The sequence below is a fragment of the Triturus cristatus genome, chromosome 10 (assembly GCF_964204655.1).
Source record: "Triturus cristatus chromosome 10, aTriCri1.1, whole genome shotgun sequence".
Taxonomy (NCBI): Eukaryota; Metazoa; Chordata; class Amphibia; order Caudata; family Salamandridae; genus Triturus; species Triturus cristatus.
Genome location: NC_140593.1, coordinates 1,131,239,071 through 1,131,261,093, shown reverse-complemented (window position 1 = coordinate 1,131,261,093; position 22,023 = coordinate 1,131,239,071). Strand labels below are relative to the sequence as shown.

The following is a 22,023-nucleotide window of genomic DNA, read 5'->3' as shown; positions in this document are numbered from 1 at the left end:
TTCTCGGCTTACCGGCATTCGGGTATATCACCTTTTTGATCACAGAGGCTTGGGATACCTTGAACAGGACAGCTCACATTTCCTCTGATGCTAGCCAGTAGCATGTACAATCCAGCAACAATTGCAGTCCCTAAGGCCGAAGCGATTTCCAACCTGTAGAGTGTGGTGACATACTTGGTGGGACGTAATACATAAATGCACCAGCTGCAAGACCAGTGCAAATCTCATAAACAAGTTATTTCTTTAGGGAGTCAGCATTGTTTGCTTAATGAATGCATGGTCTATTTCTATACACACTGACTGTCCTCTTAATCGTTTGACTGTGGCAAACTAACATCTATTAAATCCAGGTTTAAGAAGATAACCAAGAGATGCTTGGTGCTCAGATCCGGACATCACTGGTCTGCAGCATACTGAACTACTGATCAGTGAAGCTTGTTTGGATTGTGGAACAGTAAACATGGAAGTGGCGTTGGGGATAATGGCAACTTTTTTTTAACACCAAGTCTTTTTTTGCAGACATGCTAACTCTTCGAATGTATAGATACTAAACAAACTGCAAAGGGAAAAGCTTTATTAAGTTAATTTACATTTATACAAAAAGTGCAAACTTCAGGTATGAGGGTATTTTAGTCACTCCTAAAAATTCATTGATGAAGCAGCTTTCAGGGCGGTCACTATCTCACTTCATGATCATGAGGAGTTTGAGTCCTATCTAAGACCAAAATGTCACCCTTGCCATCCCTGCTTCTTGGATGGTTGGGCTCAGGTGGCATGGTGATGGCTGGCTTTAGGAATACTCCGTGAAGTCATCCACAGCAGAGATCAGGCGTGTCCTCTGCCCAGTTTCGTAGTTGGCCGGGGAGCCTTGCTGAGGGGGCGGAGGTGGTCTGTTGATTGGCACATATGGGAAGGTAGAGTTCTGCTCTTGCTCTAGCATCTCTTCACGAATCTATGGAAAACAATAGAATAGAGTCAGTTTGAAGTACAGCACCCAGGTCTAGATATAGTAATTTGCAATAAATGGACTTGTCAAGTCAATGTAGTACAACGTGACATTTGGTGAGTAGTCTTAATTTATCTGATACTGAAATGCAAAAACTACAAACAAAATGAGGATGCAGAGAGACAAAACAATCAAATGAAAAAAGATAAGTAACATGTGCAAAGGTTTACAGAGTTACAAAGACTATTCTCCTTCAATCGCTTCAAGCAGCAGCTCTGAAAAATCATATTCCAAGGTAAATCGTTTGTTCTACTTAAATAACCTCCATTACCTCATTGTAAAAAGTCACAAATTGAAGGAAAAAGGCTAGTCTGATAAAACATCTCCTGCTAGCAAAGCTGTGTCTGAAAAGGCATAGTAATATTAAACATAATAAAACCAATATATTTAGAATGATAATTGCTTTTATTAAGGGCTATATTCTGCACCTCTATCATTGATAAATACCACAGACCGGAAAATGTTACCCCATCAGCAACGGATTGTAGTATGTAGTGCCGCAGATTGAAATGCTCTGTATATTCCTGCCATCGAGTATTGGGTTTGGACATTGCAACTTCTTTGAATAGGTTTCAAGCCCCAGGATGTGCTCTGACACCTCCCCTTAGTCTACAACATGTATGGGCACTGATCCACCCTAAACTGTTTTCCATTCAGCTCTAGATTTGTGAAAGTGGAGTGTAGAGTAAGAGCACTTCAGAATGCTATGTGCATTGTAAGTTGTGAAAGAAGTGTGTGGCACTAGAACATGTGCCATCATTGCTAGCTTACAGGGAGGAGGGTGGGCTTATGTGAATCTGCAGCGCTACACTCTACAGATCCTAACAGTGTAACATTCTCACTGTGCATCGGCTGTAAAAGAACCCCCCGTGGTGGTTAAAAGATGATGCAGATGTTTGGAACAATGCTTTTAAGACCAATCAGCCTGTAGAAGGCTTAGAATGTCCACATAGTAGTGCTTTGTAAGGGTGTATGGTGCCAACCACGTAGTTGGTTTGCAGATCTCTGTGAATGGGATATTTCCAAGGAGAGCCAAGTCTGCCCCTTTGTGTGAAGAGTGTACCCTAGTGTGTACAAGTGAACTCCTGTTTAGCTCCTGCATAGTTTGAATACACTTCATCTAGTAATACCCAACTTGGAAATGGAGTGACCTTTGTAGAATTTAATGAAAGCTACTAAGTTTGTTAGTTTTGCAGAAGGGCTTGGTTCTGCTGGACCAGTACGTGGTTGCTTCTTTCTACCCTGTTTGGGGCTCAATGTCAGCCTTCACACGAGGGGTGCTATGCACTGAGGAGTTACATTTGGTGGTGCATGGTTTCATACCCAGACCTTGTTTCGCAGGCATTATACTCCCATCACAAGAAGTCTTCTTTGTTCGTGCTCTGCTGGTATAATACTTGGGAGGCCGTGTCTTTTTCCTTCACTCCCTGATCATGATTTTCATGAATATGACCAGGCTCTTGTGAATGAAGAAAAATGCCCCATCCAGAGTCCAGTGGTTGTGAAAGGCACTTGTCACTGTCAACCAGTGAGAATCCACTAACACTCATGGTACAGAAGGTGGTGATGGGTAGGAAGAGGAACTCTCACCCCAGTAGGGATTAAGATATATAGATGGTAGCTTCCTACAAACTGTAAACTTCAGTGATTCACATGTGCAACTGCTGTGACATATCATGAGCCCAAAAAACACAAAAGCAGATGGTCGAACATAACAGACCGTTGTTAAAGTGAAGTCACTGTAAAATGCAAGTTTTATTGAAAGACTTCTCAACGTTCCCAGTGAGGTGAGAGGCAGGCACCTAATAATTTTAACACCACCTATTCGAACATACTTCACTCCAAATCACCCCACCATTTTATTCTCCCTTCCATCCTCATCAGCAAATATTGAAATCTGGTCACTGTTTGTGCACATGAACACTTGATCACCGAGCTAGGACTGTTGAGGTGAAAAAACACAGTGTGAGCCCAACAACTTACCCGGGGTCGTAACTTCTTGATATGTCGTAGCCTGGCGATCCATTTTGATGGGTAGATTTCAGAAGGGTTAGATCTGCTGTGGTGAACTTGGGATGCCATCTAATAAAGTCAAGGAGAGAGGAGTAAAGCAGAGACGTGCAAGAAAAAATTAGCTCAAGATAGAATATGGAATCATAATATTGAACTACAAAACAGTAAAATTCTGTCCTTGTAACTAGATGGGAGAATCAAATCCACACTATGATCTGTAACTCATAAAATGTGGAGACAACACAGGTGCTTTAGGTTGATGCTGTGGGCATCGAGAGTACATTGTGCTTATGTAAAATAATTTGCAATGAGAGTACGTTCTCCATAAAGATCTCCGCTGACAATACTACAGACAGTCTGCAAGTACAACCTAGGACAGATCCATCAGCAGAGAGCGCGAAATACCACTTTGGGAAGGGAGCATTGAGCTAAGGAAATAACTTCAGAAGGCAATGTCTCTACAGCAATGGTTAACTATGGCAGAATAAATGGCTTTGCAATACAAAACCCTTTAACCCAACTAAATGACTTGTCTGAATTTCCCTATCCCCAGTGGTATTTTAATATTGTCCAGAAGTGACAGGGATAGAAAACAGGGTATCAAACACTTTTAAATACATTTTAGGTACAGAATGGGAACAGAGAAGAGAAAAGAAATGTAATGCACAAGTTACGAGACATTAGTTAGTGATAGATTCCTTACCTTACAATATCCTCAGGCGTCAGACTGGATCCGGAAAGTTTTGCTAGCAGTACCCCTGCGCGTCAGTTGGTGGCGTCCTGTGGCTCCGCGTCCATCGCTGGCGTCGTAAGCCCCGAGATGACATCACGGAGACTACTTAGGCGCCACCCATGCGCGCCTACGTCAGTTCTGTGCACGACTTTCAGCGCCAGGAACGCAGAGCCATTCAAGAAACTGACCACTGGTGCCAAGAAACTAGGGCCCTGAAAGGGATGACCTTAACCCTAGAAATCAGTTTGCAGAACGGGCAGGATGGGTGGGGCGGTAAGGAATCTATCACTAACTAATGTCTTACAGATATATCGCTACATAAGTAGTAACTTGTGCATCTGAAAGAGACACGTTAGTGATAGATTCCTTATCTTAGAATGGATACCCCAGCAATACCAACCCCGGTGGTGGGTCTTCGAATAGATTACACCAGAAAGTCACGGATAACAGAACGGCCAAAGAAGCAGTCTCTCCGGACCGGACTGTCAAGGCAATAATGCTTGGTAAACGTGTGCAGCGAGGCCCACGTAGCTGCCTGATAAATGTCGTGCAAGGGGACGCCGCGTCCCAAGGCAGTAGTGGCTGCTGTCGCCCTGGTAGAATGGGCACGCAGCCCCACAGGAGGCTCCTTCTTAGCCAACGAGTAACAGGCCTTGATGCAGAGAACAACCCACTGAGAGATGGTCCGTTTGTGCACAGCCCGACCTTTTTTGGCGCCCACGTAGCCAACAAAGAGCTGGTCATCCACCCGGAACTGCTGTGTGCGCTTCAGATCGAATGCAAGCGCACGTTTTGGGTGCAGACGGCGGAGCCTCTCCTCCTCCCTTGAAGGATGCGGTGGCAGAAAGAAGGTGGGCAAAGTGATGGTCTGCCCGATGTGGAATGGCGTAACAACCTTTGGCAAGAAAGAAGGACAGGTCCTCAAAACCACCTTGTCCGGATGAACAGAAAGGAAAGGAGGTTAGGAAGAAAGAGCCTGGAGCTCACTCACTCTTCTGGCAGAGGTGATAGCAACCAGGAAAGCCGTCTTGAGAGTGAGAAGACGCAAAGGACAGATATGAAGGGGCTCGAAGGGAGCACACATCAGATATGTCAAGACAAGACAGTCCCACTGAGGCATTATGAACGGCATGGGAGGAAACGTGTGCGTAATGCCTTTGAGGAAACGGTTAACAATCGGGGACTTAAAAAGAGAAGGCTGATCTGGAAGCCGAAGAAAGGCGGATATGGCCAAAAGATAACCTTTGATAGTGCCCAGAGCAGAGCCCTGCTGGGCCAAAGAAAGAAGGAACAGAAGGACTTTGGAAAGAGGGGCAGAAAGGGGATCCACAGCCTTTGCTGTGCACCATGCCACAAACTTGTTCCACCTGCAGGCGTATACAGTTTTAGTGGAGGAATGCCTGGCTGCCAGAATGACATCACAGACTTCGGGAGGAAGATCGAAAGCTGTCGACTGTCACCGCTCAATCTCCACGCATGGAGGTGGAGGCTGGACAGGTTCGGGTGGAGGACCGTCCCCTGCTGCTGCGACAGAAGATCCTCCCGAAGAGGCAGTTGGATCGGGGGATCGATCGCCATGCTGAGTAGATCGGGATACCAGTATCTTCGTGCTCAATCCGGAGCCACAAGGATGACTTGGGCCCGGTCGCACGGAATCTTCAGCACTCTGGGCAGAAGTGGTATAGGCGGAAAGGCGTACAACAGACCGCAACTCCACTCTTGAAGTAAAGCCAGGAAAATTCCAACGCGCAGAACTGATGACAGTACGCGTTCTCTTCGGTGGCGAATAGATCTAACCAAGGATCTCCCCACTGCAGAAAGAGACCTTGCGCCACGTCAGAGTTCAGACGCTATTCGTGATCCATCAAGCACCGGCGGCTGAGTTCGTCCGCCCTGGCGTTCAGAGAACCAAGGTAATGCCTTGATGTTCCAGCCATGTCCAGAGGCGCAGAGAGCCTCCTGACATAGGGTCCAGAACCCCACCCGGCCCTGCTTGTTGCAATACCACATGGCGGTGGTGTTGTCCGTGAACACCTGCACCACACTTCCCCGGACAGAGGGAAGGAATGCTTTCAGTGCAAGCCGGATCGCCTGAAGCTCCAACAGGTTGATATGGAGCTGGGAATCTGACAAGACCAGAGTCCTCTGATCTCCGCCTCTCCCAAATGGCCTCCCCATCCCAGGAGGAACGCATCAGTCACCACTGTGTGCTCCGGTTGGGGAAGGGAAAGGGATCTGCCACTGACCCAATCGCGATTCGTGACCCCACCACTGCAATTGTCGTGCAGTGCCCTCTGAGATCTGGACATGATCAGACCGGTTGCCCTGATGCTGCGCCCACTGGAACTTCAGGTCCCACTGCAGAGCCCGCATATGCCAACTGGCATGTTGCACTAGCAGGATGCACGAGGCCATCAGGCCCAGGAGCCGGAGGGTCATCCTGACTGAAACCCGGGACAGAGGCTGAAAGATCGGAATCATAGCCTGAATATCCCGGACTCGCTGCTCGGGAGGAAAAACCCGAAACAGCGTCGAATCCAGAACCACTCCAATGAAGGGGAGCTTCTGAGAGGGACTCAGGTGCGACTTCGGCACGTTGATGGAGAACCCCAGCAAATGCAGGAGATCGGCCATAGTCTGAAGGTGGTTGACAACTGCCTGGGGCGAGCCCGCCTTCAACAACCAGTCATCGAGGTAAGGGAAGACTGACACCCCCGACCTGCGCAGATGAGCTGCGACCACCGCCATCACCTTCGCGAACACCCGAGGGGCACTGGTAAGGCCGAAGGAGAGCACGGTAAACTGAAAATGCTCCCGGCCTACCGTGAACCGCAGGTAACGCCGGTGGGCCGGCAGGACGGGGATGTGAAAATATGCGTCCTGCAAATCCAACGCTACCATCCAGTCTCCAGGGTCGAGGGCAGCCAGGAACTGAGCCAGAGTCAGCATTTTGAACTTCACCTTCCGGAAGAAGCGATGGACGTTCCAGAGGTCCAAGATGGGACGCAGGCCCCCTTTGTCCTTCCTGGGGAGCAGAAAGTAGTGGGAATAACAACCACTCCCTACTTCCGGCCCAGGAACGCACTCGATGGCCCCCTTGGCCAAGAGGGCTGGGACTTCCTGCTGGAGAAGAACCAAGTGATCCCCCGACATGCAGTGGCACCGAGGTGGCATGGCTGGAGGGGAGGACTGAAAGGGAAGAGAGAGTAACCTCTGCGGATGATCTGCAACACCCATTTGTCCGATGTGATATCGTGCCAGTGGGGGAGGTGGTGGCTGATCCTGCCACCCGCCGGCGTGGGGTGCTCCACAAAGCTCGGATTAGGAAGGTTTGGAGGCAGAAGCAGTAGGGGCGGAGGTGGACTGACCCCCCCACGTTGATTCCCAGACCCACCCCTGCGGAAGCCGCGTCCACGGCCGTGCTGAGGCTAGTACTGCACAGGCTTGCTGAAGGAACGTGCCTGGGCGCCTCTGCCGTGGCCACGAAAGGAACAAAACCCAGGAGTGGCCGGGCTTTTTGCGGAAAGACCCAAGGACTTGGCCGTGGCCCGTGAGTCTTTAAAACGCTTCAGTGCACTGTCGGCCTTATCGCCGAACAGGCGAGTGCCATCAAAGGGCATGTCTATGAGCGAGCTCTGGACATCAGGCAAGAACCCAGTGGATCTCAGCCAGGCGTGGCGACGCAGCGCCACAGTCCTAGAAATCGCCCTGCCCAGTGAGTCAGCGGTGTCCAAACCACACCCAATGGCGAACTTAGCCGCATCCTTACACTCAGCAACTGCTGGGGACAGCACAGCTTGGACCTCCTCAGGACACTGAGGCAACACCTGAGCAACCGTATCCCACACCGCGTGGGAATAGCGGCCCAATAAGCAGGCGGTGTTCACCGACCGCAGACCCAAGCTTGCTGAAGAGAACATCCGCTTTCCGAACTTTTCCAGCTTCTTAAAGTCCTTATCCGGCGGAGCCGTGGGAAAGGCACTCTGCGACGTCGAGGCTTGGATGACCAGGCTCTTAGGCGTAGGATGAGGGGTCAGAAACGCGGGGTCACCAGGCACCGGGCGGTGACGCCTGGCGACATTCTTATCCACAGGGGCCCCTGTGGCCGGCCTCGACCAAGTGCCCAACAAGACGTCAGTGAGGCCGTCGTTAAAGAGAATCAGGGGCTCCGACAAAATGGACGCCGTCTGGAGCACCTCAGTGAGGAGATTAGTCTTGAGGGCCACCGTAGGAAGATAGAGTTTGAGGACCTAAGCTGCCCGACGGAGCACCATCGTGTAGGAGGCGCCCTCCTCCATGGTAGGCAGGGGGAGAGGCAAACCCCGGGTCAGAAGAGACATCGAGGTCGCCGGCGTCCTCCAAGTCGTCCACCCAGTCTTGCTCGGAGTTACACTTACGAGCAAGAGGTTTTTCGGACCCCTCCCAGTCATCCTCCACCTCTGTTGCATGGGGAACAGACTGCGGCGGCAGAGCCCAATGCAGATCCCAGGTAGGAACGAAATGGTCCTGGAACCGGGGCAAGGGTGGGACAAACGGTACCCACTGCGGTGCCTGAGGCGGAGCAGAGGGCAGACCTCGTGGCGCCGGGGCCAGAGCCAACGGCGCTGGTTCCTGTGGCGCCGAAGCTGGATCTGCCGGCGGCGCAGACGGGCCAACAGGATCTGGACACGGGACCACGAGGCCCGAAGGCACGCCGGCGGGAGCCAGATGCCTAAAAAGGCAGTCCATGGTGGCAAGAAATGTTTGCACCTGTTCGGGAGTTGCCAACGGACCCGGGTAAGGCGGGTAGGCCGCGGGACTCCCAGGCTCCAAAGGAGCCGCAGGGCCGAGAAGCCCTGTCCCCCTCGTCCGCATCCGAGGACCGACGGGGGGGACGTCGGAGAGCGAACACACTTCTTAGACTTCTTTTTATGTCGTCGCTTACCATAATCCGGGGGCGAAGACTTGGAGCGACGACTGCGAGCGTTCCCGGGAACGGTCCCTGGAACGGCATTGGGACGAGTGCCGGACCTTCAACAGCTTCCGGCACCGCTCCCTCAAGGTCTTCGGGCCATGGCCAGACAGTCCCGGCAGGACCGGGAGTTGTGGCCGGTCTCCAGGCAGTAGAGGCAAACATCGTGGTGGGTCCGCCACCGACATATTGCGACGGCAGGCCCCACAAGACTAAAATTCAGGCATCCCTACGTGCACCAAGGAGAAAAAGGGAGACAAAAGTCTCTAAAGTGTAGTCAAAAAGTGAGTAAGGTACGTGCTCTAACCGGATCTGCGCTTGCTGGCGTGGAAAAAGAAAGAACTGACGTCAGCGCGCATGGGTGGCGCCTAAGTAGTCTCCGTGAGGTCATCTCGGCGCTTACAATGCCAGCGACGGACGCGGAGCCGCAGGACGCCACCTACTGACGCGCAGGGGTACTGCTAGCAAAACTTTCCGGAACCAGTCTGACGCCTGGGGATATTCTAAGGTAAGGAATGGATCACTAACATGTCTCTTTCAGATGCATATTTTATTTTTGGAAGCTTACATCAGTTAAGCACTGAAGAGAAAGTCAGTCAACAGCTGCCCATTTTAAAAGAAAGGAAGAACCATTACCAAAGTTAACATCTGCACAGACATGAAAGTAATATGCCAAATAACAGTGATTTGAGCTGATCAATTCGTAGAAGAATAGCCCTTTGGCCAGAACACAGTCTCACAAACACAATGTAACAGCGAGAACTCATCCTTACATTTGAATGCAGTGCCATCTGTCGCGCCAGAAAAGGCAGATTTTTGTCCGACACGATTCGAGCAATGCTGGTGTCTACAAGTCCTTCCATATCTGGGCAAAAAGAAATAAAACATATGAACTGCGACCACCACCATCAATCTTCGAAAGCGCTTGAGGGGCTGATGTGAGGCTGAAGGGAAGCACAGCAAAATAAAGTGTTTCGACCCCATTATCAATCTCTGGTTGCTCAAAGTTGAATATGAAGCCTGGACGGATCATTCATGATTTTATATGAATTACTATCCTCTCTAGAGAAGCTCATCTCCCTTGAAATATTTTTTTCTTGCCATGAAAGGGACTGCCTAGCTTTGAGTTTATATGTTTATAACCCATTATCTTTGTGTTTGCATGGATTATTATGTCTTCGTGATAAGAAGCGTTGTTTAGCAACCCTCCAGCTGCTGTCACTTTCTAATATTTTCTAAGAATTCACCCTCATGTTCCCTTTCCAAAGTCGCTGCTTCTTCTAAAAACATCTCAAAAATAAATAGTAAGTCTATCACCTGCCCCCTCATGACCGCTTAGCCTACATTTCACATGTCGGCAACTAAGACTTCATGTTTATCAGGACAAAATTACACAATCCACTTAGTTTCCTCGCCTACAACTTGGTACTTTAATAACACGGACTTGACCATTTCTATGCCAGTTATAGCCTGTGACAGGTACGCATTCAATTAATCCGTTATGCTGTTTATGCCAGACTGTGTGTGCATCTAGAAGCCCTTATTTCTGATTTTGTATAGCGCCTGGTTACACTGTCAGTGTGTCCCCGCGCTGAAGTCGCGAGTCGCGAGTCTAAAACATATGACCAAAGACCACATCAGTATTGGGGTCGACCATATAAAGTATTTTTTTTATGTTATACCTTCGCAAGGCACACAACAAGAGAATTGTAGATCGCTTTTATTAAAACAGGTTAGATGCTGACCTGACATATTTGCTATTGGGCAAAATTTAGAATAAAGACCATAGCAGTGACCAGTGCCCTTTTCGTGGTCTCACTGGAAATTAAAATAGGGGACTTCTACGACAAAAACATATTTGTTCGAGCACATTGTGTTCTGTGAAAGCTCCCTGAATAAATATGTGGCACAGCATTACAATTAATCCTATCTATTGTGAACACAGAATGCTCTAATCACAGAAAAGATCTACAGTGAATTTTGTAAAACCAAAAGATGAACAATAAAATGTCACAGGAAAGATTTTACTCTCCTGTCTTAATCAGTCTTTAAAAGGTAAGTAGTTTGAGTCAGTGATTTTCAGAAGCAGAAAACACAGCTGTCCGATTTGAGGCATGAGCCTCAAACACGGTAATGTTATCCTATGGGAGAAACAAACATTGCATAGGTATACTTACGATCAAGTTACAGGGTTGTTATTCTGGACTTAAGGTAAGTTGGGGTCAAGGCCTTTAGAACCACCAGCAGTTCCGTTTTACCTGCCCTGGTGTGTATGGGTGCAGAGGTGCTGGTCTCAAGGGTAGCCTTGAATGCTATGGCTTAAGTCTATGGAGAAACATGTAACCAGAAAAAGGCTGCAAGTAGGGACTGTGGGGCCAGTCCGGCAGAACCCAAAATGAGGCTCAGCTGTTGAGGGTCTCTGGAGCAAGGGTGCCCCATTGGTAGGCTCGGACTCGGGCTGTTGGACTCGGGTGCAGAGGTGTTTTGTCCGGCAGGTCGCTTGTGTTTGAGTCTCCCACTATTTATGTCGACCTGGAGAAGGGGACAAAACAGGTCAACAGGGCCACTCTCAACGATTGCCTCTCTGATGCAGACATCGGTAGGTCTGCCTTGGCGTTGTTGGTGTCTGGGCTGAACACTTAACAAGCCTGGGCTGCTGCAAGAGCTCTGGTACACCAGCATTGATGCTGGAGGGCTCCTGGAGGGTCTAGTGAATTGAAACATGCTGGAGAGACTGGGCTGACCTCAGGGAGCTTTAAGAACCTTCTCCAGGGCTGCTGCTGCCTCTGTGTACCCGGTGGTCAGCAGAACGTTAAACCGAACACTAAGGTCGGTGCCTGCAGGCAAGTGGTTCCCACACTTCCAGGGAGATGCTGGCTGGTTGGCGAAGTACTGACAGCCCTCCAAGGCACTGGAGGAGGCACAGCTGCAGGATGAGTCAGGTTCTGTGGAAGTCAGGACAGAAGCAGGCAGCAGTGTTTGGCGCCAAAGTCCACAGCTAGGTCTACAGTTCTCGTGTCTTCGGCTCTTCTGTGTCGTCCTTTCAGGCAACAAATCTTAGTTCCTGGTGACAGGAGGCCTCCTAAATACTAACTTTAGGGGTGTTAAGGGGAGTGAAGGGTAGTAGCTAATGGGCTACTTACCCCTGGGGTCACAACACCCCCCTATGTGAACACTTCCTGTGGAGAGTGGGCATAACCCCGTTCCAGAGGTCCTAATTCCACCAAAACCAAGATGGTGTAACCCCCCCAGCCCCTTTCGTGGGGCACATCAGGTAGCCCACCTTAGGGGTGTACATAGCCTAGTGGTGCAACACACCTGCTTGCATGGCTAATTTCCCACAGGCCCTGGTGGTATATGGGCCTCAAGAGTGGCATCTCCGAGGTCTAACGGAAGCCGGGGTCGCATATCAAAGGCGGCAGGGGCGTTCGAGCCTTGATATGCTAAAACACCTTCCGCTGGAGCAAGCATTGTTTCTGGCCTCAGAGTGTGGGCTCTCACCCGCAGGGGGTGAGAAACTGGTCTAGGGCGACAGGCTGGACGATACCAGTCAGCCAGCACACTAGGCTCTGGTAGGTTTCTCAGGGGGCACCTCTAAAGTGCCCTCTGGGTGCATGTCATAATAAATCTTGTACTGGCAACAGTACAGGGTTATTAAGACACGATGTTTGATACCAAACACCATAGGTTTTAATGAAACTATTCATGTAGCTGGGAAACTCGTAATGACCAGTGCCCAGTACATATACTTAAGATGGCTTCCCTGTTCACTTGTCTTGCCTACATTGATCAGTGCTTGTTTATGTTGGACAATCCACAGAACCTGAGGATTGCAGCTAGTGGGAAGTTGGGGGGAGAAGGGGGTCTTGTATCTTTTTAGGTGTCACACTCTTGTGCTAGTGTGATGTTCATTACAATTTCACAGTTTTTTTTTTTACATGTCAACAGGTATGCAGCGTACAGCCTTTAAAGAAACGCATTGTATAGGCACGATCCCAACTGAAGCTGCACACAGCAGCTTTGAACGACAGGCTCCAGGACAAGGAGGTGCTAGGTGCAAACACACACTGGAGCAAAGAGGTGCAGGATACACACACAACACTGATGCCTGGGCAGAAAGGTGTTAGGGATGTGTTGAACATTGCAGCTTTGACTGGCAGCTATAATACCTATGATCACACACTAGGACAAGGAGGTAGTAGATGCTCGCATAACACTGAGGCTTGGCCGTAGAGGTACTAGAGTCATTCTGAACACAGAAGCTTTGACTGGTTGCAACCAGAACTATGTGTACAGACTACAACAAGGAGCTGCTACTTGCAGACACTACACTGCTTCTGTGATGGGGATGTATTCCAAAAAGGCATATATTACTCGCCTTTTTGTTTAAAGTCACAATACACAGGTACAGTGCATGAGGTCAAGGCCATATCAAACAATGCGAGTGACACCAAGAGTTACTCACCTTTACGGCACTGCAGTTGTACCAGATTAGTCTCAAAGTCCAGTGGCTGGATGACCACATCTACAAAGTTGAACTGGCCCTGAAAGGGAGAAAACAGGCTTAGAGGCAATTCAAACATACAGACATAGAAGTTGACTGCTTACATCCTAGTAAGTCAAACAAATGCAGAAAAAAACACTTTTCCCTCTAGATTGGTTTTTTTGCTGAAATTCAAAGACCTGGAGTCCTACAGAAAGAAAGTGAACTCAAACATCTCCGGCAGCGTGAAGGAAGCACTACAACTTCCCAAAGTGAAGGAGACCTCACCATCCAGTACAAGCAGATCTGGCGGAAGAAGGGCAATCCTCATTATGTACTGGCTTAGAAGCCCCTTTGGGCCATACCTTCAGTAGAGAGAAGGGACGGTCGGATTCATGTAGGAGTATTTAAAGAAACAAGAGGGCCCTTCATGCCTAGAATTATCCTCGGGTAATCTACATATATAATACCAGAGGTTCACAAGGGACTCATTTGCCTTGTTAAACCGTAATCATTTTTATGGGAATAGCGGGTAGTTAAAGGAACACTTAATATAAACAAATCCACTAGTGCTTCTACATAATACTGAGGAATGTATTCATACCAGCACAGCATTGCACTATCGATAAACAATATTAAGAAACATTTTGATACATCAAAAAATGTGCAGTGTTCATTGGTGATCACACAGTGAAAAAGTGAGAAAAAAGTGAAGTGGTGTGTTTATATAAGTGACGATCAAGAGGCTACTGGGCAGGTAGACTGCAAACATTTCTACACCAAATAATATGGAAATTAAGGTATGGGCGGTCTCTGGCCTGTAGGTTAGCCTGATGAGTGTTCCAAACGTCTAACATCAGGTTTAAGATTAGCATCAGGACTACAAGAATAAGGTTCGACAAAAAATGTGAAGAATTTTAAAAACCATAACAAATGAGCACTCATTGGAATTGTGTAAAAATGGTGCAGCAAAAAATAAAAAAAGATTTACACTTGTTTATACACAATAGAATGTTGTACTGGTATGAATAAATACTGTGATCTGATGTAGAAGAACCAATGGGTTTGTTTACACAGTATTCCAATCAAAATGAATACTCTTTAACATTAAAAGTACGTTATAAACCGCTATTATATACATTGTTCATGTGTAAAGAACACGTTTCATTTATCCATTCAGCCAACCATTCCTTCTAGAAAATGTTTACAAGGTTTATAGTGTAAGTCAAATATGGGAAATGAAACTGAATACCAGGGAATAAATATTGAGGTGAGACGAGAAGCAGGATTAAGAGACAATTAATTAATGTGCAAGATGTAGGTCTCTACAGGTTTCTTCTCTCTTGTTTCTCTTATGACAGACTCATTTACAGAATTGTGCTATTCTTCATTCCAAGAAGAGTACTTCTGGCAAACCCCCACCAAATCTTTTTTCTTTAACTTGACTCGTAAGTTGGGAAGTTCTTTCTTCGTGATGAATTTGGTCCACCCTTCACGTACATGGTGGAATCTTCCTGTGGGCAGGAGCTTGGTTACACAGAGCATGGTTTTCTGCACAGAATGCCCGCTGGTCTCTTTCTGGCAGATTATGGCATTTGTAAATGCTATGCTTCAGAAACGACTACGCGCGATACTCGTTTAGTGCTAGTACATTGTGAACCAACCAGTAGTCTACTAGCAGCTTTACCTCACATTATTTTGAGGTAAAGAGACAACTCTGCTTCATAAAGGTCAATGAAACTTGTAGGGACCAGTGCAGCGTTCCCTGTCCTTTTGCAAACAGACATTTGTGGCTTCCATCCTACCAGGGTGTTATCAAACGTCTTAACATTTTCTCATTTTTTGTAGGTTTCCTAGTCATTATGATTACCATTTTGCAGATCTCAAATCATCATTCTGGTCTTTGCTTTCTTAATTTGGATGTCTTTTTTGTGCATCTCTCACTAACTGTATAAGTGGATTTGTGTTGCATGAAATCTAATAGCCTGCAGCTATTCAAACTGGTGTTGGCCTGACACCTGCTCATGGTACATCTTGACTGACTGTTGTAAAAGAAGAATAGCAGTGCCAAAAGCATACTGTCTGTACACCTGAAGTTGTTCAGAATTCTCTTGGGATTTCAGCTCAAACAAAATCTTCCCAGGCATGAGTGAATGGCTGTTCAAACAAGATTCCTTCAGAGTTGTTTTTTTAGCCAATTATGGCAAACGCAGGGTGCTTACAGAGGGATCTGAAAAATATTCTTCGTCCCAGGGTGGAGTGTCTTTTTTTTGGCTCTGTAACAAATAAATGCATTCAGTTATCAAGAGAAGCCTTGCAAATCATGCCCGCGATGGGACTTGAGAGGCGTTTCTTCGAGCCAGTCCTGCAGATTGTAACAAGACTTTGTTAAAAACATCTTTTGTTTTTGTGTCGAGAAGATTGAATCACTGACATGGGATCTTTAGCTGTACTTTTTTTATTTTTATTTAAAGCAGAAGAATGAGGTTGTTCTTTTATCAATATAGGTCAGTTACCTGCCTAAGGCAAGGATGAAATAGCAAAGGCACTCACAAAGCAGTAAATAAGTTAACTGCTCTTTCGAAATGTAAATTTGATCCAGATGTCTGTTCGACTTTGAGCCGTTTTACTGCAAATGTTATTTAGTTGATGAATGATTCCAGGATTCACATTTTCCCTTGGGTTTGCGGTCTGTTGCAGCACTGATGGAGATTACACTTCCCAGTCCTGCATCATCCACACAGTTGATTTCAAAATGGTTTATCTTTTGCTCCTGTGTTGTGCTCTTTTATGTCTCTATACTAAATTTCCTAACCACAAATAACCATGTCTTCCACTTAGCAATCTTGCCATTTTCTTCACGAGAATGAATATCTTTTCGTGTTAAGATAATGATTTCTTAACATCAATATTGTCCTGAAATGTTTCTGTAAAACTAAAAGGTCATGCGTTTCCCTTTGTGCACTGAACCATAAACCAGGCGGCTTTCTACGTATGCAAGTGAGGTCCCTTTATTTACACCCCCTCAGGTCCATATGGCAGCCTTCCAGTGAAGATGCATAGAATCCCCAGACATTACAGATAGAGGTCTTAGGCAGTTCTTCACGCTTGTATTATTACATCTTTTGGAGATGCCCTTCTGTGAGTGAAGTCAGGTTACTTTATCCGCTTTGTTCACAGGTCCATGTCTTAAAGGTTCATAGCTTCCTGCCTTGAGATGATCATTGTAAGTTATTGGGACTTTCACCTTCCTGTGGCCTTAGAGTTTAGTACCCTAATGTTTCAGAAGATGGAGTACACATTGGTAATGTGGACTAACACCCTTGAATGTTTGTTTGCTGAAATACAGTTAATCATACCTTGATAGTTCCAAGTTTGAAAAATTCTCCAGAGTCATTGTAGATCATGTTTACAAAGTTGTTTCCTATGTGCCTCTTCTTGTTGCTGCGGTGCGGATCCACTTCCTTATTTGGCATCAAGGTGGCAATGTGAAAAATAACTGCAAAAATAGCAAAAGGAAAACAAATCATTAAGGCAGCCAATGGGTGAATGTGACAACCAACAGCCCCTTCTCTATACACTGTAACTGCTACTCTTCAAGACAAATTCCCACAGTTCTCTGTTCAGTCTGGAGTCACAGCAGTAAGCAGTAATGCATTATTTAGCATAGGTCCTCCACATTACAAATAACTAATGGCAAAGTAACCAGAAAGAGAATATTTTTTTTATATAGTACTTGATGATTTGTCAATGACTAGCTCTGGAACATACAGTGAAGCTCACACCCACTATTTGCTATTTTGACTCTCTGGCAATCATGAATACAAATGGATGAAATACATATACGATTTATTATGTTCCAGTGCAGTGAGCAGGTCATGGAAATGTTTTTGGTATCAAAAGCCCAAGAGCCTACCTTGCATAATGTCATCATGCCAGCAGTAGGTGAACTGCCCGTCGTCACCAAACTCATCTAGCCCACCAAGGAAAATCTTATCCGGTTGTGTGTCACGGAGCTCGATGAGCTTCCCAAGGCCGGTGAGGAACTCAGTGTACCTGTAGGAGCCATGTTCATTCGAGAGGATAGCCCTTTCATTGGTGGCCTTCAACATCAAGGAGGAAGACGTCAGATTATATATTAGAAATGACATCTTTGATCAGTAATTTAAACAAAAGGTTAATCAGTGGTTAATTTAAAATTGCCGTCAAGTGGCAAACATTCAGCAAGTACTGCTCTGGCCATACTACTTTTCAAGGCTGGAGAAGCAAATGGACGGTCTCCATAATGACATACAAGTCATTGAAAATTCAATTTACTGGGCAGGAAGGTTTAAATTTCAACAGTGACATCTATAGGTAAAAGTCTTCGTACCCAACATGCTATATAGAATCTTTCGGTGTATGACAATGTTCAACCTGCTCTTGCCCAGTTCTTACCTGTCCTTCCCCAACATACAAGACTCCGATCTTGTGGGTGTCGTACGATGGAATCTGGTCCAACAATTTCACAGACCTTTCAAATGTCTGTAAAGCAAGAAACACTGAGCTTAACGGGAGAAAGAAGAAATATTTGCTTTCAGGAATAAAGAACTAAAAAGGAAGCTTTCCGAATTATGTATAGGAAGCAGACACAAGACTAATGGTTGAATGGTGAATTCTGCTAATGAAGTTATGGCAGCTGTAGATAAGCCTTTCAACAGATTCTAGACATGCAAGATTATACAAAAGGACCACTTTCAACACAAACAGTTGCTGAATGTATCAGTTGTTTGCTGACCGGCAGGAGAGGCCGGGTATACCATCAGTACTTCCTCCACACCGTCAAGGACTAGTTTGCATGAGTGTTATGCTGGTCCATGCTTATTGGCAACCCAATGAAGTGGGTAGAAAAGGTAATAGAGAATCCCAGGTCTCCATTGTCATAGAAACATGTGCAGATGTTAACATATTTTAGAAGTTTTGTAGAACTCTTCGAGCTGTCTTGCGGCCTACCCCTACTCACCAGACAGATGTTGGAAAGCTTGAGACTTGTGCACTCTATGTTGTACTGTGATTGAAGTGGCATTGCTGTACCTCTTCTCAGTGTCGTACACTGCAATATGGTGATGCAGAGCAAACGCAATCCTGTAATAAGCACTGCAGTGGTGGAGTTGCACATGCACTGCTATAAAATACATTGCAGATGCTGTACAGGCCCACCTCTTTCAGTTTATGCTCTTGTTTCATTCCTGTTCAATGCTTGTGAAGTGGGAGGGAAGTGATAATAGGTTGAATGTTATATATACTGGCAAAGTGTCAGTGAGTTTATTCCAAAGTCATACAACCAACACATTAACTGCAGCAAGAAAATTCAGACCCTACAGTAAAGCAGCTTTATTTAAAAGCAAGTAAGAGCCAGGATGCATCCTGCCCTACCTGGTTGTTCGGCACCAACAAAGGCCGGTTTGATTCATCTCCGAACAAAGGCGAGTGGAAGAGCTGCAAAAACACAAAGCTGCAAAAAACATTAAAATGTCTAATTTGCTGCTCCTTGTGAGGCAAGTAAGTAAACCTCTATGGTTTATAATTACTATAAAGAGAAGTAATCAACTGTGCACTAGATAACTGTCTTCCCACAAGTACACATCCCCAAGCACACCCCGCCCCACACCTTCTAGCCGAAACAAACCCATTGCTCATCTTGCAATGCAGAGGACACAGGTATATCTATTACACATTATGCATCAAGAAAAATATTCTTTAAACATTAATGGAGTAATATAGACTGTGGTACATGATGCACCAGGTCAGCAAAAGCAATGTCCTCTTCCTTCCCTGCACGAGGTTGCCGGTAATATGCCAGTACGAATGAAGTGCTTATGGCAAAACTAAAATGCCAGCGGACTACGATGCATGGCGGTTGCCACTTTAGTTTTGCTTTGTAGAAACAAAAACGACGGGGGAGGGGGGTTCCTTTAGCACACACAAAAATGCCACCAGTGCATAGTTTATTAATGGGCATCAGACTATCAGGACTCAAGAGATTAACAGAATCTATATGCATGAAATAAGAAAATAAATATATGGATATAACTAATAAGGATATGTCAATCACTGAGCCCCCAGAGAAAATACAAACTACATTCTAATGTTGGAGTCACAAATCCTGTGCTTACCTTGGGTCTATTCCAGGCACCTTTTCAGCTTTACTTTTACTTCTGCTCTTGAATGCATCTTTTTCGATTTTCTTACCCCTGCGGGAAGGCTCAGAATCTGAGATGGTGTGACCTCTGGGACGGTAGCCATTTGGAGACTGCACAGACTGGGGATGCAACGCGGCATTCCCACTGTCGCCGTGGACAGCCATGTTGTCAGTTTCCAATGAGGCAGGAGAGCTAGCGATCCCTTCTTCCAAATGAAGAACCGGAGGGGCAGACTGAGCATCTGTGCTGAGGCTTTCAGCCGCAGATTGGTCAGTCATTCCTTGCTGGAGCCTGTCCGTTGCATCTTTGACGAGCTCATGCAAAGTCTGAAGTTCAGGGGAGGAACTGGATTTACTTAGAGTCTGAGAAGGTTGGAAACAGAGCTCTCCCAGAGCAGTTTCAGATGATGCAGCAATGGCTCTTTCAATGGGAATGCCAACAGCGGCCACTGCCTCAGGCTGAAGGGACTTGTCTTCCTGGCTTGAGACAGAAGAAGACTAAACAAAAACACCATGAGCAAAAATGAGATGGGGGTGTTTGCAGCAAATAAGCACAAGCCACACCTACTTAAAAATATGTTTAAATAAACACAATCAGCAGGTAAACATTTCACAAGAGGAGCTGGGACCTTCACGGTTTCTAATCCGTTGCTATCGGCAAAGGTCTATTGAATCTCTGCTTTCTATGTCTATTTCACACATCTTTTAAGTTTGGCTACTATACTAAGTCTATGCCGCGAGTTGTACCTAATATGCTCTTGAACTGAGGTACTATTCTGGTAATGCTCTGCATTTCGGTTTGCAAAACACAGACCTCTTTTAAGTATTACTTGACAGTACAGCTGTCTGCAAGGTTAACAGTCACAAAGCCTTTAAAATACACATAGAATGGTCTTTGGCTCCGCCTGGAAGAGAATCTCTCTTTTGACTCATGTTATTTGATGCACCATTCCGCCTCCTATGGAGAGCTTGCATTACAAGGCATGACAGACATTTTATAAATCAAAAGTACACTGAATAATCATTCAGTAAACTGTTCCTCAAACATACTGCAAAAAGAAAGCAATCTTATTTTACTGCAGCAGTTTTCAATGTATTTGGGAGTCAAGATGTAACTCAAACCCTTTGGCTTGTCAATGCCTGTTTTCTTTAGTAGGCCATACGGATTCAAGACATTGATCAGAATGGCAGTCGGTGGCCTTTCAGGGCTGCTTAACAGTGACTATGTAAGGTAAGGTGAGGTGAGGTCATCAGATAGGACTGCGGCTGAGCACCCCTACTGCCTTGCTGTGAATACTGGCAGGAGTCTAGCATTCCCATGGCAGGAATCAAGCGACTGAGGTCATCTCATGCTTACAGGAGAGTTCTGGCTACTGCAATTGACTAAGAAAGCTGCTTGTGAGGAGCCCTAAATGAAATTTAATAAATGACAAGAGAAGGATCACAATCACATCGATCCCTTTCTATACATCCCCCACGATAACAAAGTCGCATTGACTATTCTGGACAATATTAAGGATTCAATTATTTAGGATGAATGCTTTTACTGTTTTGCATATCTGAAACTGTAAATGTATAGTTGTTTTGTTCATTAAACTTGGATAATCCAGTCTTACCCTTTAGATTTGTTCCACAGCATTTGCAAATGTGTCATTCAAACATTGATTTTGGCTCACAATTTCCTAAAAGTGACTGTATAATCTTAATAGTGTACATTCAAAAAGGCAGACAATTTGTATCACTCCATATCACATACGAAGCCTCGACTCCTGGGTGAAACAGCGTGACCAAGACGGCTGAGAGTTAGTTCAAAGTGTGATGAAGTGCATGTGAACAAGAAGTACATTTTAGCATTGCTGCAGACTTTAATATTTTATTTCTCATCTGTTACTTTCATAAGTAAATGTGTTTTGATAAAGAAACTTTCTTTGTTGAAAGTGCTGGATTCTGCAAAATTCGCAATCAGATCTATAAACACCATCTCTAAAGACTATAAAATTATGTCAAAAATATACTGGATAGCCGGTACACCCTCACCGCCTTGTAAAATCTTACATTATAGTTTTGAAAGAGTTTATTCTGTAGGATGCAATCAAATGTGCCCCTTTGTCATCCAAGATGCAATTTTCTCCACTCTCTCCCTTATAAAAAGAAAGTTTGCCCAACGCATGCCTATAAGATACGAATACGCCTCACTGGTTTGGAGTTCTGAAATACTGGCACATACACCAGTTCCCTTATACATACATTACCCATAGTTGGTACAAAAGTACAGTTCAAAAACTGCGGTCAGCTGCAGCACTTGATTAACGAGTAAGTTAACTAGTTACTTATACTATGGTAAGATGTGCCAATCTCCTTGCAGTTTACACATCCAGAAATATCTCATGGTGCAAGAAGAGTTGCAGACATTGTATCAGCACTACTGACTGCATATCAGGGCTTCGTTGAGGTGTGTATCCGTGAAGGGGGTCAGAGGTTATGTTTAGCTCAAAAAACCGCCACCCGCTCCCATGTCCACTCCGCTGAAATTCACTCCACCGCACAATAAAGAGATTTTTAAAGAAATCATCCTTAAGACAAATGCATAACCTAATCCATACCAAGAGGCTGCAAATTGTAGAATCTTTTGCTTTAAGGAGGTCAACGCTAAGAT

The 22,023-nt window shown here is 45.9% G+C and overlaps 1 protein-coding gene across 4 annotated transcripts in view; it reads right to left on the bottom strand.

Annotated features, from left to right (window-relative positions):
* Positions 1 to 557: 557 nt before the first annotated feature.
* TSC2 (TSC complex subunit 2) overlaps positions 558 to 22,023 on the bottom strand; it is a 243,100-nt gene continuing 221,634 nt past the window's right edge. For all 4 annotated transcript variants that reach the window (XM_085629402.1, XM_085629403.1, XM_085629404.1 and 1 more), the window contains 9 exons: positions 19,342 to 19,865; positions 18,602 to 18,680; positions 17,624 to 17,710; positions 17,103 to 17,289; positions 16,546 to 16,685; positions 13,169 to 13,247; positions 9,477 to 9,568; positions 2,990 to 3,088; positions 558 to 952 (listed from right to left, as the gene is read on the bottom strand). In XM_085629402.1, the coding sequence (XP_085485528.1) occupies positions 791 to 952; positions 2,990 to 3,088; positions 9,477 to 9,568; positions 13,169 to 13,247; positions 16,546 to 16,685; positions 17,103 to 17,289; positions 17,624 to 17,710; positions 18,602 to 18,680; positions 19,342 to 19,865 (1,449 nt within the window). In that variant the 3' untranslated portion in view covers positions 558 to 790. The remainder of the gene's footprint in view (positions 953 to 2,989; positions 3,089 to 9,476; positions 9,569 to 13,168; positions 13,248 to 16,545; positions 16,686 to 17,102; positions 17,290 to 17,623; positions 17,711 to 18,601; positions 18,681 to 19,341; positions 19,866 to 22,023) is intronic.